Source organism: Myripristis murdjan, chromosome 11, assembly GCF_902150065.1.
Source record: "Myripristis murdjan chromosome 11, fMyrMur1.1, whole genome shotgun sequence".
Taxonomy (NCBI): domain Eukaryota; kingdom Metazoa; phylum Chordata; class Actinopteri; order Holocentriformes; family Holocentridae; genus Myripristis; species Myripristis murdjan.
Window position 1 is genome coordinate 18,976,613 of NC_043990.1, and position 19,546 is coordinate 18,996,158.

The 19,546-nt window shown below is 41.4% G+C and overlaps 1 protein-coding gene across 1 annotated transcript; it reads left to right on the top strand.

Annotated features, from left to right (window-relative positions):
• The first annotated feature begins 1,477 nt into the window (after positions 1-1,477).
• On the top strand, positions 1,478-16,899 carry poc1bl (POC1 centriolar protein homolog B (Chlamydomonas), like). The gene is made up of 10 exons (XM_030064412.1): positions 1,478-1,863; positions 3,656-3,825; positions 5,631-5,820; positions 7,716-7,901; positions 8,532-8,649; positions 10,118-10,294; positions 11,678-11,809; positions 12,773-12,883; positions 14,202-14,354; positions 14,526-16,899. Exons 1-10 carry the CDS (start codon positions 1,478-1,480, stop codon positions 14,655-14,657), a joined length of 1,755 nt encoding a protein of 584 aa, XP_029920272.1. The 3' UTR covers positions 14,658-16,899.
• The last annotated feature ends 2,647 nt before the right edge of the window (positions 16,900-19,546 follow it).

Sequence of the window (19,546 nt, forward strand, 5' to 3'; positions counted from 1 at the left end):
GCATTATGAATGGATAGTGAAGGAGGGCCGGTGTTGGGGGGTGGGGGGTGGGATCAGTATTTCTGCAAAGCCTGTCTGGCACTGGCACTGTAGGCCTAAATAGCACCCTGCTGTAATATTAATGCAACACAATTATGTGATTACATTCAATGTCAACACAGTTAAGTGATGTGCTTTTACCACAAGCCTCTCAAATCGTGGCATGCTAAGCTGAGCTGTCAGGCTCATTGCTTTAAATTGCTGTCTTTAATGTATCCACAATCCCAGGCCAATTCTAAATTTAAATGAGCAAAAGTGGAGCCCTGTGTATATATCCCAGTCAGGTTTTTAGGCAATTATTGTTTTTGGCTGGCCCTGTAGTAGAATGGAACATAAATCCTAATATCAGGAACCCTTTAAAGGCCAGATCCTTATCTAAACAAAAGCCTAGCCCTGCTGTCAAAAAAGAAGACGGCAGGATTACTGTCATTCTGTGATCCTTTTTAATAGAGCTTTTTAAACGAAGACGTTACGCAAGAGATAGGCATAGTGAAGTTTGTGTGTACTTGTAATGATTGTAAATTTTACTGCAAGACTGATAAATAGCTAAAACCTACAATTATTACATTGTGTTATTATGGGTCAGGAAAATTGCAAATGCTTTATTACTATCTACAAGTCCAATTCCTCATCTATTGTAAGTGCAGCCAGCCCATATTGATACAATTGGGAAAAACACCAGATGTGAGCTTTTGAAAAACACTTGAGGCATTGGAGATTTATCTGATAGTAGTACTGTACTCATTGGAAATTTCACATGGCATCACTGCAACAGTGGCTGCGTTTAACTTTGCTGTGGATGCAAGGTGAATAAAACTGCAAAAGATATGATGAAGTTCATCAGATTAGCATGTCTTATACCGCAGTGTGTGTTAGGCTGTAATTTAATCAGCACATTACTGTAGTGTAAGCCATTATTTAGCCTTGTCCGTCTTTGCAATTTGTATTTAATGAGCATCTAAATGCAGCCCTGAGTGTGCCATTATATTTATGATGTCGATGTTGATTACCACTGCTCATACCCACTGGGGCTGCATCATCAGCACACTTCTGCATTTGTCTGGAAACATTCTATCTTTGTTGGAGTTACTGTTTAGAGGATTTTGACGTAACATAATCATGGATGGGACTGTTGTTTAATCAAATCTTATCCAAGTGGGAATAGCTTTGAGTGTGTTGTTTAATATATTGAATCTCTTTCCGTCAGCAGATGGTTTTATTGTAGCTTTGGGTCTTCAAAAGCCTGTAAATGGGCTTCCCTCTCTCCTGAACATTTATATGATCTGATGTAAAATGTTAATGATTTCTATATGGTTTTATGGTACACAGTGGGCTCATTCTATCTCTCTGTTTGTGTGCTGTCCCCCAGAGTCCTGTGTCCTGTAGGACACCCTGACGCTGCTCAGCCTATTACGCTGCCTCATTGGGGCTTGCCACCATGAGGGGGCGCTGCTCGCGGAAACTGGGTGTGCTGGCCAAGGCGTTCTTCCTGCTCTGGCTACTGTGGCTGGGCTACCTCCTCTTGGCACGCTCCTCTTTTCCGTCCTCTTCCTCCACAGGGGAGGATGAAGGGGAACGCAGTCTGCTGGCACGACAGTTCTCTGTGGAGGAGAATGGGATTGAGGGGCAGCTGGCCAGGCCCCTGTACATTAAGCCCCCAGCAGACAACAATGCAGCGGGTGAGTGGGGCCGGGCCGCACGCCTCAACCTTAGCCCGGATGAACGGAAACAGGAGCAGGACAGTGTGGAGCGCTATGCCATCAACATTTTCGTTAGTGACAAGATCTCCCTCCACCGTCACATCATGGATCACAGGATGAACGAGTGAGTAGAGTGTAAGGGCATCTTCAACAGGGGTGCCCCATCCTAGCCCATTCAGTGACTAAATGGCCATGGCAGCCTTTAGTTGACAAATATTTGTTTTCAGTTGATGAGCAATCGTTTGTTCTTTCTGAGTTATAATTCTTGGGTAAACACATCCCTGGCCTTGAATGCTGTGTGCAGCTAGGAATAACTTTGCAGCTGGGCAGTGTCAGGGATGCATTTCTCAACAGAGATGAAGTCGTTGAGTCCAGTTCCAGTCCTTTGCTGGAATCATTTTCCCACCGACGACTAGGAACTTGGAAGGTATCGTAAGGCTTATTGAAGTTGGTGTAAACAGCCTTCTGCCTAAATGCATTTATTTTCCATGCAGGACTGTTTGCAGCTCAGCCTCTGTGATGTTTGCAGTCCAGCACTGAATATGATAATGTCCTTTATTATATACCAGTTCCTCCTTCCGCCCTAACCTTACCATTTGCTAGGCCTCCTTTCTAATGAAACCCAGACGTGGTTTTCACCACTGTCATGAGAACCATAGTTTAAAATCATGTTATTTCTTTTTTTCTGTGTTCTCTCAAAGACGCCACACAGGCTTTCCCTAGAGTATGTATTAACAAAGCTACTTAGTCCACACATACAGAGTTTTGGTTAGTGGAGAAATGGTTATGTCTGAAATTTTCAAATTTCTATCATAAAACAGGCAGTGTTAAAGCTTTTAAACTGGACTTTAAACTACAGGAGAAGCAAAACATAGCTCAAGTGCACAGGTGAAATTCAAATCAACGACTTTTACCAGCAAGCTGCCTGCAAATCCTGAGTGTAGCTGATAAGGTGCTTTGATCTTCTCTCAGTGCTGGAGAAACTGCCTGGAATATCACAGTATTGTAAGATGCTGGAATGTGATAATCACAGCGTCAAATGCAATGCTTATTCAAAGATAAGGTGCAAACAAGAGACAACATGCTCACAATCAGGCAACAGTGCCAAACCCTTCTGCAGAAGAAATCATAATCGTGCTTTAGTTATTTTTTTTTATGTTGTTAGTTGTGGATAAGACTCTTCATGATTTGAATAACTTGTAGAATGGCTTGTAGCTATGCATGGAGAGAGAGAGAGAGAGCAGTTTTTTGTGAACTCTCAGACTTTTTATCACATATACAGCACACAGCGTGTCTCAAAGGGTTTGCCCTCTCCTGTTTCGTTTTTGCTTTGCTCTCATGTTTTCCCTTCCCTCTCCATGTCTCCCTTTGTCCCCATCTTTTTTCAGTTTCTTTTTGTTTCTGTAAACCTGTTCACTTTAATTTACATCCAGTTTGCCCTCCTTCTCCTTCTTTCTCCCCATCTCTTGCTCTCTCTGTCTCTGTTTGCTCATGTTTCTGCGGTCTCTCCAAGAGCACTGTGGTATGTTGCTCACTGGTGTGATACCCGCCCCTACACCATCCATATTTATCCGGTTCTTTATGGTCTTAATTGTTCCCATCTGGATTAAGACCAGACACCCCTTACTTCTGCGCTAGCTATGTGAAGACGCTCTGGTCATATGCAAAAATGTGTCTTACATGGTTATTTTTAGATATTTTGGGTGTAGTTTGCATAACCAAAAAAATCCAAATTTTTAAAATGAGATGAATCAGTTGTTCCACAAGCTATTTTGACACTTTCTTGTTTGTTGTGATGTAGGTGTATGATTCACACCCCTGTTCTGTCAGAGGCAGGGATTGACTGTATATCCGCATGTATACTTGTGTTTACAGCACACACGCTAACTCAGTCCTCTCTCTGGTCCCTGCCACAGATGCCGAGCCAAGAAGTATGACTACCGACGCTTGCCCACCACCTCAGTGATCATTGCCTTCTACAATGAGGCCTGGTCCACCCTGCTGAGGACTATTCACAGTGTGCTGGAGACCACGCCTGCCATCCTGCTGAAAGAGATCATCCTCATTGATGATGACAGCGACCGAGGTCTGACAAGACAATGTGTTTTCTTTTTTCCTTTTTGTCTGTGTAAATGAGACTTGGCACAAAAACCCCTATCCCGCAGTGAAAGTATCACCAGCAAATTTGCAAGTTAATTACCAAAACAAAGAAGACTGACAGTCTTGGCCTAGTTTAGTAAAGCCGGCAAATCAAAGCTCGCTTGTACTTTGATTTGAAAGTCTTCCACTTCTTACCGGCAGCGACAGTTGACAAACAAGTCGTGCAGGACTATGGACGAAAAAAATGGATGGTATGTTAGGGTTGGATCGATTGGTCTGAATGCATTCCAAAGGAGTGACAAAAACCCACCAAACAAGAGTAGACATTCCTCTTATGATGGAATTAAAAACAAGGTTTCTTGTAAGAGACACTTGAAGTTCTTGACGTGGCTGGTTGTTGGTAAGATAAGATGAGGTAACATGATGAAAATGCAGGTAAACCATTACCAGTGCTGTTGCTCAAACAAGAAATTAGAAACAATACATTCCAGTCATGGTTTCTGTCTCTGTGGGCTGTTCCTGCCCCAACGTCTGCTTCTCTCATTGTCAGACTGTTTGTATGAGTGTGTGTGTAAGGCCTTAACAATCAATTTAAACACTATCAAAACAGCAAAATGGCCAAATACATTATCCAAATAGCAGCAGCTGCAATTTTTTGATAAAGGTAAACTATGTGACAAAATACCATTTTAAAAACTAGGTATTATGGTGCTACAGAGATGCACTGGCCTACAAATCATATTCTCCAGATGTAAGAGCACATGTTTGTTTGGTACAGATCCCAGCAAAAATCACATTATCATCATTGTAATAGGTTTTTTCAGTGAAAATGGAAATTACACTGCTAAAATTATCATTCCCACTAAAATTGTGAATCATATCGCAATCTGTGAAAATACTTGCAAGATGATTTAAAAAAAAAAAAAAAAAAAAATTAGATTGATCGGCCATAATGTGCATGTGTGTGTGTATGTGTGAGAGAGAGTCAGACTGAATGCGAGGGCCTCTCTTGATTGCAGGCTCCCTTGTCCCCCATCTATTTAATTGTCAGACAAGAACAAGATCTAATCTATTTTTCATTTGTCTCAGGTCTAGTTGCTATGGTTAACCATAATTGCTTGAGTGCAACTGGCAAAAGATGCTAAAGCTGTAGCACCGTTAATGGCACTGCGTGAGTTGACTTCTGCAGAAATATGCAAACTCAGAGAATGATACTACTTAGCCTCAGAAACTGGATACAGGAGTGTCTTGATGTCTGTCTGTGCTAATGGAATTAGTATTTGGTCCCTGTGAGTCTTTGAGACCGTCTGTGTGTGTCTGAGACATTACAACATAACGGTGACCTCAGTGCGTACTGACCTCCCATGACATCATTTCCCCTCGTTTGACCACCCTGACCAAGTGGAATGTCAGACATGCCACTCCCTGACCAGAAGTGTGTTCGTCCACACAGACAGACAGAACTGGAGAACTGACAACTGTTACATAATGTTTCCAAGAGGTTTGAACAGCGCTCGGCTTACCAAGGCTTTAGTAGATCTCAGCGGTGAAATGATTGATGGGGTGAGATGTATTGTAATTGTGCTACTTCTCTAATATTGGAGGTCACATAAATGAGAAGAGAACTCATTAATAGTAATGCACTCAGCTCAGGGGAAGGTAATTAAGTGGACAGGTGGTTGGAGCAATAGCAGATGTGTGCAGGAGGATGACAGAGACCAACATGTTACTGATAATGATAAAGTGTGTGTGTGTGCGTTTGTGTGTGTGTGTGTGTTATGTGAACTGTAGGCTACCTGAAATCCCAGCTGGCAGAATACATCAGCAACCTGGAGCGTGTGCGTCTCGTCCGCACCAATAAGAGGGAGGGGCTGGTCCGTGCACGTCTCATTGGTGCCACCTATGCTACGGGTGACGTACTGACGTTCCTTGATTGCCACTGCGAGTGCGTCCCTGGCTGGATCGAGCCTCTTCTGGAAAGGTGGGCCGGCCAAACTGGATCAGTAAGACTTGATAAAACTGAAGTCAGTTGCTGTTATTTAGGTTGATTTAATTTTTTTTTTTTTTTTTACTTGTTGAAGATCTGTGAAATAGAACTTGCAGAACTGGTGCTTTTATCTCTAGTAAGAATGATTTTTTTCTGAAACTGAAAGATATTGACACATTTCCTCAAGTGTTTCTTGTATTTCTGTGAGGCAGGGCTAAATCTGGAATAGTTTCATGTAAAGGCTATTTTAGTTATCCAAAAACTAAAGCACACTAGCGCATGTAAAACTGAACAGAACTCATCTTTGTATTGTGAAACTAACTGAATCTGAATTTAAATAAGAATCAGCATACACTATATGGAAAAAACCACTGAGCATTGAACTCAGGTGTTTCATTTAGTGCCATTACCACAGGTGTAAAAAATCAAGCACCTAGCCGTGCAGTCTGCCTTTACAAACATTTGTGAAAGAATGGCTGAAATTTCTTCCCATCTAGATATTCCACCATCAGCTGTAAATGGTATTATTGCAAAGTGGAAGCATTTGGGAACCACAGCAACTCGGCCACCAAGTGGCAGACTGTAAAGTTACAGAGCAGGGTCACCAAGCGCTGAGGCGCATAGTGCGTAAAAGTGGCCAACTGTGGTCTACTGATTCAATAACTGCAGAGCTCCAAACCTCCTCTGGCATCAACATCAGCACAAAAACTGTGTGCCGGGAGCTTCATGGCATGAGTTTCCATTGCCGAGTAGCCGCATACAAGCCTTACATCACCAAGCACAATGCCAAGCGTCAGATGGAGTGGTGTAAAGCACGCCGCCACTGGAAACGTGTTCTGTGGAGCTACGACTCACACCTCTCTGTCTGGCAGTCTGATGGATGAGTCTGGGTTTGGTGAATGCCAGGAGAACGTCACCTGCCTGCCTGCATTGTGCCGACTGTAAAGTTTGGTGGAGGAGGGATAATGCTATCAGCTTGTTTTTCTGAGCTTGGCCTCGGCCCCTTAGTTCCAGTGAAGGGAAATCTTAATGCTTCAGCTTACCAAGACATTTCTATGCTTCCAACTTTGTTTGGAGAAGGCCCTTTTCTGTTCCAGCATGACTGTGCCCCAGTGCACAAAACAAGCTCCATAAAGGCATGGCGGGGTGAGTTTGGTGTGGAAGAACTTGATTGGCCTGCACAGAGCCCTGACCTCAACCCCATCCAACACCTTTGGGATGAACTAGAACGGAGATTGCGAGCCGGGCTCTCTCGTCAGTGTCTGACCTCACAAATGCTCTTTTGGATGAATGGGCAAACAGACCCACTCCAAAATCTTGTAGAAAGCCTTCCCGGAAAAGTGAAAGCTCTTACAGTTGCAAAGGGGAGATCAACTCTATATTCATGCCTATGGATTTAGGATCGGATATCAAAAAATCTCCCGTAGGTGTAATGTGTAGGCGGTCCAATACTTTTGTCCATATGGTGGAATTTCTTGTCAGTGTTGTTGATATCTTAATATTGTCTCAAATGAATTGATTTGACTAATATACTGATAGATCATATGCCTATCCAAAAGCAATTCTATATGTATGAATGTCTAGAAAATACATTATACAAATACACTGTTCATTGGTCAAGTCGTAAAAATATTACAGCTATAACAAAATAAAAACTTAAGCTAAACCTTTGTAAAAAATACTAATCGAAAGCTAGTAAACCAGGTCTTGATATATTCTCAAACTAAACCGCACTACAAATCAAAACTGAAAACAATTTTAAAGCTTAATCTACAACTCAGAACTATATCAGTCTAGTTTCCAACACAGTTTTGTTAGTTTTTAATTTTTGTTGCGTATGATGCGTTCTTTTCACCTCAACCCTCCCTGTTTGCATGTTGTACGTTCAGGATCGGTGAGAATGCAAGTACCATCGTGTGCCCCGTCATCGACACCATTGACTGGAACACCTTTGAGTTTTACATGCAGACAGATGAGCCGATGATTGGAGGCTTTGACTGGAGACTCACCTTCCAGTGGCACTCTGTCCCTGAAGTGGAACGCAAGAGGCGAAAGTCCCGCATCGACCCCATCAGGTGACAGTATGATACTTGATAAGGTCTACTCACATGGGTGATCACTTTATCCCGTTGGCACACACCACGGTTGGGCTCCTTACTCAAAAATGTAATACACCTCTTTCCCACTAGTCATTATTCATTTCAACTCATATTAAAACTAATGAAATATTATTATTTCACTTATTATGCCCTGGGAGCAGTAATTTATTACACTACTGGTTCTACTGCTACTATATTACACCTGCAAAACTGATGGCTTCATCCCATTTTCTAAAAGTGGAATCACTAAGTTGTGCCTCCTGAATGATTGGGAATGAAGTAGTGTAAATGTTCATGGTCTTAAAATTCTTTTGCGCAACAAAAAGCGCAAAAGTAAAAAGTAGTGGGAATTAGGCATACTGTGATACTTTCAGCAGGTGATACCAATATCAGCATCAACATCTCTTTTTTTGAATGGTTACTGTAATGTTATATTTTTGAAATGTGTTCCAACATGAGCACACATATTATGCATAACTCAGAAGGTACAAACAAATAACACCACTTAAAAATGAAATTCAAATAATATCTTATGTTCAGGTAATACTGACGTAATATGTCCTTGACCCGTTAAAATGGTCACACTTTTGTCTGTATTCCTCTCAGGTCTCCTACTATGGCTGGTGGCTTATTTGCTGTGAGCAAGGCTTACTTTGAGTACTTGGGCACATATGACATGGGCATGGAGGTGTGGGGAGGAGAGAACCTGGAGCTCTCCTTCAGGGTGAGTCATTGTCGTTCCTCCGTGGTGCTGCTTTGCAATGTGAAACTAGGATGCAGCTTTTTCAAGTGCAGGGTGAAAAGGTGACTGATGTGAGAGGAGCTTCAGAGCTTTTCATGAAAGATGTATTTAAGAACCTCTGATACCCAAGTATCATCCTGTTACAAGTAAATGATGAATGTGATTTGATTTAATCTAACTGGCTCTGATGCCAGCGACAGAGCATCCATTGATCTAGCTCATTTATTACTATGATAAAGAATAGACAGAAAGATTAATGAACTGCGTTTTATTGGCATCTTATCACTAAAATGAATGTTTATTTTGTCATGTAGACTCTGATCCTTATTCATTCATCTCAACAGTCAACTGTGATCTGACACTGAGATGTGTCAGATCACAGTGAGCAGTGGCATCTGAAACTGCATCTTGAATGGCTGATACCTTGTTGTGATGTTGGTGTTGCTTTGCACTTGTTTGTCAATCAAATTGGCACATATTTTCGGCTGTGTGAGACTTTACTGCATGAAGGCACAGGGGTAGACGATGTGTGTATGTGGCTACAATGTAAAGATGAATGGGCTTTTCCCCTGAGCGATGTGTATGTGGAGATAAACTGCCTTTCACTGGGACTTTGGCCCATGCATAATTTATGTTTAGAGAATTGGTTTTCAATTCTGTTTTGGGAATGCGAAAGGAAAAAATATGGTGCAGAGTAAAATGTCTGGTGTATTGAAATGGAATGGAACGTCATCCAGTGGCATTTAGCTGTGGATGTATGATAATGATTTTATGTAGTGTAATTGGAACATAACTCAGCCAAGTATTAATAAGTACCTTGTTATAAACCTTTCATTCTTTCAGGGTGTTTTCCCTGTGTTTATTTTCTGTGGTGACAAATGAAGCAACTATGCAGTGCAAATTGACACCATAAATCAGAGTGATATTTAGATGCAGTCAAATATCTCACAAGAAACAGAGTTTACCTGACATAGGTGAACTTGCATGGTATGAATGAAGGCAAAGGTAAAGAGCACATTGCTCTGTTTGTCATTCAGGCGGGGTGCATAGCATAGCATGAGTTGTCAACAATATTATCATTTCACAGACGAAGTTAAGAATTCTGTTTATGCTTCCAATTCTATGGACTGTCCCAACAAAAAACTCAAGGTTTAGCACAGACACTCACTATGTATGATTCAAAATATGTACTGATGCAACCAGGACATATTGCAAATAAGTTGTCAAGTATTATAATCAATAGTTCTTCTCATGCATTGCAGATTATGTGAACTGTATGCAGGAGCACTTGCTCAGGGGCATTATGTAATACATGGCAGGAAATAACAGGTGTAGACCATAGTTGTGCTACAAAACTCATGTTCAATATAAGTTTAAAAAGTACCAGGAAAAATACCACATTAAAAGAAACTAAAGGATCTATCATATGCCATGTTCGTGATCCCCTCAGGTGTGGCAGTGTGGGGGCAGCCTGGAGATCCATCCCTGCTCCCATGTGGGCCATGTTTTCCCAAAAAAGGCTCCTTATGCGCGGCCCAACTTCCTCCAGAATACAGTGCGAGCTGCTGAGGTTTGGATGGACTCCTATAAACACCACTTCTACAACAGGAACCCTCCTGCCAGAAAGGTAAGGCACTTACCCAAAGTAGAGTTTGGTTTCCTCAAACACTACAATATGTGTAGGACTTGCACTTGTGCAGCGATTTTGAGTGATGCTGAAAAGCCAGTGACATTTCCCAAATCATATCTACACAAACACACATGCTGTGGTGCAGAATTTCCAGGCTTGAACTGTAGCTTTGTGTGCCTGTCACCTACCTATTATCCATGAGACTGAAGTAATGGCAGTCTGGGCCAAACCCCATTCAACTGTTGATAAACTGAAGCTCTGCCAGTGGCACCAAGTAATACCTAGCAGCACCAAAGGTATTATGATAAAGAGAGAGAGTTAACTTGGATATTGGATTGAGATACTTAATGTCATATGATTCACTTGTCTAAGTGTCAGCATTTGATAAAACACTGTTCGGTGAGGTGAGGTGAGGTGTGTGTGTGTGTGTTTGTATCGTATGTGCTCCATGCCTCTCGGGTTCAGAGCATTGGGCGCCATCAAACTTTCATGTATCTCAGTTTCACCTCTCTGAAAAAAGTACATTATTAATGTCAGGGATCTTTGATCAAACAATAAATTACTCGCTCAAGGGGAGATTGAAGTCAGGGCTGCCAAACCAGAGTGCCAGTTCCAAATCTATCAGGGTATTATTATAATGTGTGTTAACAAACCAGCTCTCATCCACTGGGACAAAAACTGTAGCCAGGCTGCTGAGCTATAATGGATTGGAGGAGTACACAATGTTTTTTATAAGAACAACTGACATAATGTTTTCAACCTGAAGATCCTGTAGGAGGGCAAATGTGTACTTGTTTGGTTACTTATACCGTATTTACAATCAATTAAGCTTTTTCCCTACATTTAAGACCATGGTGAAGCGCCTGCATTTATTTTCCCTCAGTGACATTCTCTGAATACTCTGATCTTGAAACATGACTGAAACAAAAACTTTGTGACTGAAATAGTTCAGTTATTCTGCAGGATATCCTGTAGTGACATTCCGTCCTCAGGCAGTATCAGAATAAGTAAGTGTGTAGTAATATTCATGGCTTTTGGTTGCTCAAGGTGGGGTGCATCACCTTAGCAAACACAGCTATCTAAAGTACGAAGGCTGAACCAATCACCTGCCATCGTTCATCAGCCCATGGTGATGTCTATAGGATTCTGTGATTGTGTCCAGGATGTAAGTCACCTGTTAAATATTAACTGTTAACTGTGAAAATTGCACAAGTACAACAAAAGGACAGTTTGTTTGTTGATTGAACAATGATGTAGGGGAAATTTAAAGAATGATAATCTCTCTTTAATCGATTGTAGCATTCTAGTATTCCAACCAAATACAACCACATTTTTGCACACACCTTTGGAAACATGGCTCATACTCAACTCTCTTCACAGGAGACATATGGGGATATCTCAGAGAGGGTGCTGCTGAGGGAGAGGCTGAAGTGTAAGAGTTTTGACTGGTATCTGAAGAATATCTACCCTGACCTGCATGTCCCTGACGACCGGGAGGGCTGGCATGGGGCAGTGAGTATCTACTCTTTATATCTGTATTCCCTTTTCTACATTCATACAGCATTCACATCAAGCAGTTAGCATCCACTATTGGTTTAAACTGATCACAGGTCTTGTGCTAACCATGATCTGGAAAGCCACAACATTTGGATGTTGTCTTTCCTCCTTTATCTGGTGGGTTTCCCTCTGAAACAGGATGCTGGGGCAGGACATAGCACAGGGAATGCTGTGTTAAAAAGTGGGCAGGTCACGCTAGGACAATCAAAGGAGCAAACAGGTGCAGTGGGACTGTGCTCTGGGGCCTAGTAGTCCAGACACTTGGTGAAGCAATCCACTGAAAGCTTTGAGCATAATCTTGAGCTGTCACAAATTCCGGATTCTTTCAAATGAACAAAGTCCAGCTGCCAAGACACAATCAGAGTGTCTAAAGAAAAGGAAACAGAGTTTTCCAGGGTGAGAACCTTAAAACACACAACCATGACACATTGCCAGTCACCTCACTTTGAAGTTGCAGAGTTTATATGATAGAAGGGGTAGAGGGGGCTTTTTTTAAAAGAAATATATATATACTGGTATGCTGTGTGAAGTAGCCACTAAAAATATTTCCAAGAGGTAAAGTAGTGGCATTTCAATATAAGTTGTTGGCATTTATTGTTAAGTAGGTATGATAAATACATTGTTAAATTTGTTATGTTATGGAGAATTATCTAACAAGGTGGGAAAGTAATTTTTGTTCAGTGTGATCCTAAGGAGACTGTCCTTCAACCAGGGGACTTCTCAACAAACATCCCCACCGCTTAAGTGTCCTTGAGCAAGATGATGTATTCGTGATAGCTGCAGTGGGATTGTTTTTGACCTGACCCTGCACACTGACATCCATTTGGAGACGAGCAAATGATAGCAGAACATCCCTACAGGGATCAATAACGTATGACGTTATAATTATTTCTTGTTGTCCTTATCTCCTCCCCTCAGGTGCGTAGCTCAGGGATCCAGTCAGAGTGTCTGGACTACAATGCTCCAGAGCACAGTCCCACCGGGGCCCATCTCTCTCTGTTTGGCTGCCATGGCCAGGGGGGCAACCAGGTACGTTAAACATTTCACACCTTGTTTGTTCTGTCTCTCTCCATCTCTGTGTCTTTCTCTCATGCACGTATTCTTTCTCGTCGCAATCTCACAACCTATTTCGGCCCAGTGGGAGATGTATCTTAAAATGTCAACGCTCTCTGCTGACCCCCTAAGAAGAGCTGCCACAGTTGATTCACACCAGAAAATTGTACTCTGCCGGCTTGTCCGGCATGACTTGAATGTAATGAAGGGGAACAGGAGGGTTGGTATTGCACGCATATATGCCCACAGATTCCTTGCATTTCACTCACATACACTAAATGGAATTCTCTCCAACTTCCATATTCGATGGATGGTCTAGGGACCTGCAGATTATTTGTCTGTGAAGATGTATATTTAATGTTGCAGTCAGACAATAGGTAGAGCTCCTTTCTCTGATTCTCCACCCTGCTTGATATCTCTGATTACCCCATTGATGCACCGCATCAGGTGTCCCCAGCCACAAAAAGCACCATGTGTGACCGAAAATCAATGTTTCCACGGCTTGCCTCTGAAACAGGAACCTGAGGGCCCATACACCCCTTTCCCCAACTCCACCTCTCTTTGGCCCACACAAGAACCAGGTTCCATTTCAAAGATACATGAGCCTCACAGGCAGAATGAATGGCACAGACTGGGTAAATAAGTTTGAAGCCAGACACAGGGGCCCCAAGTGACTCTTTTATTAGAAAGTACCATTACGGGCCCCGGTGCCCCTGAAAGATGTATGAGATGTGAAGAGAAGCACGAGGAAGTATGAAGATTGATTACCTGGCCGTCCATTTAAAGGGCATCCCAGAGAGCTGTGCATCTTTTGTCCCGGCCGGCCAGGATGCTGAAATGACACCAGAGAGGAGAGTTGGGTTTGTATTCACGTCTGGTTGATTGAGAGGGCCATGGCCCTGTCTTTGCTGATGAGATCCCTCGACACACTCACAGACACGGCATGCCACGGCGGCTTACCAACGACTTGATCCCAAAGCAGAGTGAGAAAGACAAACATCCTGTAATCCTAGTTGAAAAAAGGAGCAAACATGCTCTTCTGTGCTTGATGAAACACTTTATGAAATCAAGAAGAGGGATTAGGGTAGCGAGAGATATGTACTGACGCTGTACAATAGGAGGCAGAGCGGGGTGTTTCAATCTGACACTGTTTATTCAGTAGGATTGCTGTCCAATCTTTTCCAAATGCAAACTCATGGTAACGAAACATGCATTCATCTTAAAAAGAAAAGCAGATATGGGATAACAAGTGAAACGGTTCATTTAACCACTTAATGTCTCTCTCCTGCACCAGTACTTTGAATACACATCTCAGAAGGAGATCCGTTTCAACTCGGTGACAGAGCTGTGTGCTGAAGTGCCCGAGGGTCAGAACTATATTGGGATGAGGCACTGTCCTCGGGACCAAGACCCCAGGCCCCCTAATATCATCTGGGAGTTCAGAGAGGTAAGGGGTAGACACATACACACACACACACTGTCTCATTCTTTTTCCCTCCTATGCAAGCACAGACCCCTGTAAGTATGTGTGCACTGACAGATATGCATTACGCAGGCCTAGGCTTGTATAAAACACAAATTCAACCCCTGACCTCCCTTTTCTCCTCAATCTTTTCAGGATGGGACCATTTACCACCCGCACTCCGACCTGTGTGTCACAGCCTACCGCACATCAGAGGGTCGCACTGACACCCAGATGAAGCGGTGCACACCAGGAGACACACACCAGCGGTGGAAGTTTGAGTGGTAGAATGAAGAAGTATGGAAGTAGGAGGAAACCTCAAGTGACCTTCTTTGACCTTAGTGCAATTATTTTGGTGGATATCTTTTCCACGGCTCCAAATTCTCTAGCCCTCTGAATCTGCACTCCATTTAAATGGGACTGACTAGTAAATGAAAGGTGGTGGAAAGTCACTTTAGGCCAGTGATTCAAAGTTCAGCGCTTTTATACCCTTGGGAACATCTGACTAAATGCAGATTGCGGCAGAGTGGATGAGAATTGCAAAGCAGGGTTTATTTGGTCTTTTGAAGCGGACCGGCTGAACTTAAAAACTCACGGTTCACCGATGAACCACATGTTTGCATGCATGTGCCTCTGCAACCAAAATGGAGTCCAGCACATACCTGAAGTGTCAATATTTATGCCCAGTTTTATGTTTTTTTTTTTTTTTATCTTTTAAATTTATTTGTTTAATGTAAGGACTTGAAAGCAGTGAGAATGAATTAACTGCCCAGCACATGAAGAAGTGCCTGTTGAAGACTTTCCTTGAAGACTTCTTTGAGAAAATCATATTGCACTACAGAATGTTAATCTAGTGTGTAATGCTTTTTTTTTTTCTTGATAACTCGGGAAGTTGAAATTAAATTGTGATGTTTGCTGAATTTGTTGAGAGTTAAAGTTAACAAGTTTTGGGAGGGTTTGCTCCAAGATGATGTAACCAGTTACGTTTTCCCCCCATCTAGTTAGAAACTAACATGCTCTGTCTTGTGAGAGGAATACATGAAGAGAGCACAACAGTCATGCTAGTCTGCTTTTCAATTCCAACTCTTGTCTTTGGATTTGGAACCAGTTTCATGGTAGGATGCTGCCTGAACAAGACTTGAAAAATTTATTTACAATTTTTACCAAGTGCAATTTGCCCCAGAGGGCTTAGTGAGATGACAGGAATATTGTTGTGTATCCTTCCCTGTTTTGTAAAATTAAGAACACCCTCTCAGCTCAACCATCACTGTGCCTTTGAAAGACAGTCCTAACAGTAGCTGTATGTGCCGAAATTATCTGTGCCAGTTGAAGTCAGACATATTGAAAACATTTTTTGAATGCTCTTCATATTGCTTTAAAACCTATAACAATGTCAAGGAATGAGGTAAATCACCTCCAGGTTTCAACAGTACTGGGACTGGTAAGCCGTAGCACGCATTGCAGTTGACATATGCAATAACCTGTAAGTCATAAATCTCTTAAACACTGTCTTGATACAGTTCATTTTAATTAGCCTCACAAAAAGCCTTAAGCACTTGCCTTTTTACATCCATTCCTTACACTTGGCCATGCCAGACCGTTTTGCGAGAGATACCTGTTTTAGTACTTGAAAGAACAGCACCAACACATTTCTTTTTTCCACAGAAGAACACATTGGTGTTTCTGCTTGGGTTTGAGGACCAAAAGCTGTAACTGTTGATGAAATGTTTGTTGAATAGCAGCTATAATGCCAAGGACTGTCACATTACACCTTTGTCTGTGGTCCTTTGCATCTATGAATATGACATATTCATATTAGTCAAAGGGTAGCTGATCATTTAAAATGACTTATGTTTTGTGTTTTGTAAATAATGTCTGATTTAAAGGGACCTGAGAGGGACAGTGCAAACTTTGAACATCTCTGACACTACTGATAAAGCATAAGGGATGATGTTTGCTTGATTTGAGGAACAGGGTAACTGAAATGGGATGGATGTTTTGTAACTGTTTCAAATAAGATACAAAAATGACAGAATGATTGAAAGATTAAAAAACTAACCACATGTATGTGTCACCATCTTTTTGCTGTCTCAGCTCTATGCAGTATTTATTGGGGAAGGAAAGTGAAGATGGCATTTGTTCTGTAGACCCATATTATTTAGTGAATATGTCAAAAAATGAAGTGACATGCAGATTATAAGATCATGAATTAAGAGAGAGCTTGCTTGTTGTGTTAAGTGTCATGCGGTCAAAATTGTGGCAAAAACCCGACTGTTATATTTTGAGTGACATGAAACAAATGTGTGAATATCGTTTGATGCTTACTATTTACTGAGGCCACCTTCTCTTTGATTCACCCCCCTGATTCTGCAATGGCTCACAGATTTCCCAGTCATTTAGCACCACCAACTGGTAGGAAAACAAACCACCCCAGTACCCACACAGCTCCCTAGCTCTGTGAAGTGGTGACACACAGCTTCAAATGTTTAATGACAGTTTGGGTAAACGACAGAGGCAGATGTGAGATCAGTTATCGTACATGTTTCATTAAAAATGTCCTTAGTGACTGACTAGATATTTGTATGAGTCATGCTGTATGTCTACATCCTATGAGATGGGCTGGCGGCCTGTTTCCCAGCCTTTCACCTGATGCATCCCTGAGTAATACACACACACAGTCTCCCTTGTGATACATTTTAGGAGTATTCAGTTGCACTTTAAATTAATCACAGAAATTCAATTTCTACGGTATAAATATACTAATAGCCTAGTGTAAATGCTCATGTAATCTATGGTTGCTACATTTTTTGTATACTCAAAGTGTAATTCAATTACACTTCAAATTTAATTGTGCTTTAAATTGCAGAAAAGCATGTGCAATGATATATTTGTATCACAGGCATTTGTAGAATATCAAAGTATACTTAAAAATAGCTCCCTTTTAATACAATGTTTTATGATAGGAGTATATTAAGTATGATTAAGTGTACAGTTTGAAAAAATATTTTTAACACCATGTTAGTGAAATATACTTTTCAAAAAACACATTTGAGAGTAAAAATGAACTTTGTAATTGTGCTTTAACTGTACTATTATGACAATAGATCTTAACACACTTACTAAAAGTATACTAGAATAGCATTTGACTGCACTCATCTAGAAAGAGTGCAAGATGATACACTCAATCTTAACTAAAAAATATATTTCACAGTAATATATTTGTTAAGAGGTCTCTATATTTCAATTTTAAGTGTATAGCCGAAATACACCTTTGAGTTGACTTAAATATTTGATGAAAGCATAAACTTAATATACTCCCAGTGCATTTTAAATCAGCATACATATTTATAAATTTACTTAAAACAGGCTTTCGATGCATTTTCAATTGACTTAAGTAGGGCGTATATTATTTTTTCACTCTGGATGCCATAACTTGTGTCTACTCTGTTGCACAACAGTTACTGTGATAAGCCTATCAGCATATTCAGCCCAACATTAGGCGATGAGGTGGTTAGATGTGTGCCTCCTAACAGAATAACAGTGGAGCTGCAAACAGAGACGACACGGCAGAAACTGTAATAGTAACTGTAATGTGCATGTGAGTCACCAGTTTCTTTGTTTTTCCAGCTGAGTAATTTTCCCCACCAAATACATGACCTTCTATCACAGAAACTGTTGTCCATCATGCGAGTCGTAAATGAAAAGGCCCTCATGCATCAACATTGATATTGTCTCTTGACAGGGAAACAAGCCCAGTGTACCATGTTCTATTACAACACTCGGGCTGCCTTGTCTCTTTGTAGTTTTGACACAAAGTGTACTCAATCAAACAGGAATGCCACTCAAATTACCTTCTCTCCCTGAATGATCGCCTTTAATTATTCACCATTTTAATTTGCTTAAACATTCATTTTGTGTCAGATTTCATCTTTGGTGTCAGACTTGGTTGACTTTTCATATCAGTTTCATATGAGTGACACAACATAAAATAGGCTCTACACAAAACAGACCTAGGCCAGTGGTTTTCAAACCGGGGGCTGTAGGTCCCCCAGGGGTCCTTGACAGGCTTCCAGGGAGTTTCCATTAGGACGCTGATTAGTTCATTTTGTGGATCCTCCATTCACTGGGATTTAACACAATGTAAGAAGGCTGAGCTTCACCCCTGCCCTCAACAGGTGACACCAATTCTCTAAGTGTGTTTGTGTGTGGTCTGATGAAAAGGTTATTTTGTGTCAATATTTTAGAATTCATTGCGTATATTTTATGACTATATCACGTGGAAGAGGAACTAACCGGTACAAGGCAATTAAGTCACATGATATGCCGACTGCGGAACGCTACCTAACCTTAGACCAAATAAAGCCACACATTTCACATTTATATCCCGGAAGGAGACAGCTAAATCATTGTTGACACTTGAAGGAACCAGCTTTGTTTATGATAACGTGTCTCCTGCTCCGATGCATATCTGGCTATAACTTGTCACGGCGCTAATTGACATGACAGCAGAGCAAAGATTACCTGGCCGTCACGTTTCCGTTGAACTTCATTTCACAGAAACTATCAGCAGTAAGACTTCCGGTTTAACTACTCCGCCTTTCAGATAAAAACGCGTAATTTGATAATAAATTTCAAAACTCCCGATTTCAACTCCAGACTGAATATCGTCGGAAATTAGAGTGATAGAGTAGACACAGTAAAAATTATAAGCTAAAGCATATGGTGAGTTACCCGACCTCTTTATGAAAGGAAAACTTTCAAGTTAATATTGAAGTAACAGGCCATATAATGATGATGATGATTATTAGGGCCCGAGCGCTGGAACAGCGCGAAGCCCTATTGTTATTATTATTATTAGAAACTACATACTTAGAAATACGTTTTTGTGGAACGTTACCTCTTCTAACAAACTGTGGAGCTGCAGGGAAACTGCACTCTGCTCTGTGTGCCAGATGCTGTGCAAAAACACAAAATACAGTAGCCAGCTCTGTTTCACCATGTATAACAATAAAACTGCCTTGCTCACTAACCTTGGCGAGCCAGTCTCCACACATTGAATCAACATGTACATGTGGACGCTGCTCCTCTCCATGGAGACTTACTGAGCTCTAATAAGTGACCACAGAAGACAACTGAGTCTCATCCTTTATTGAATTTCCACGACATATATAATTAGA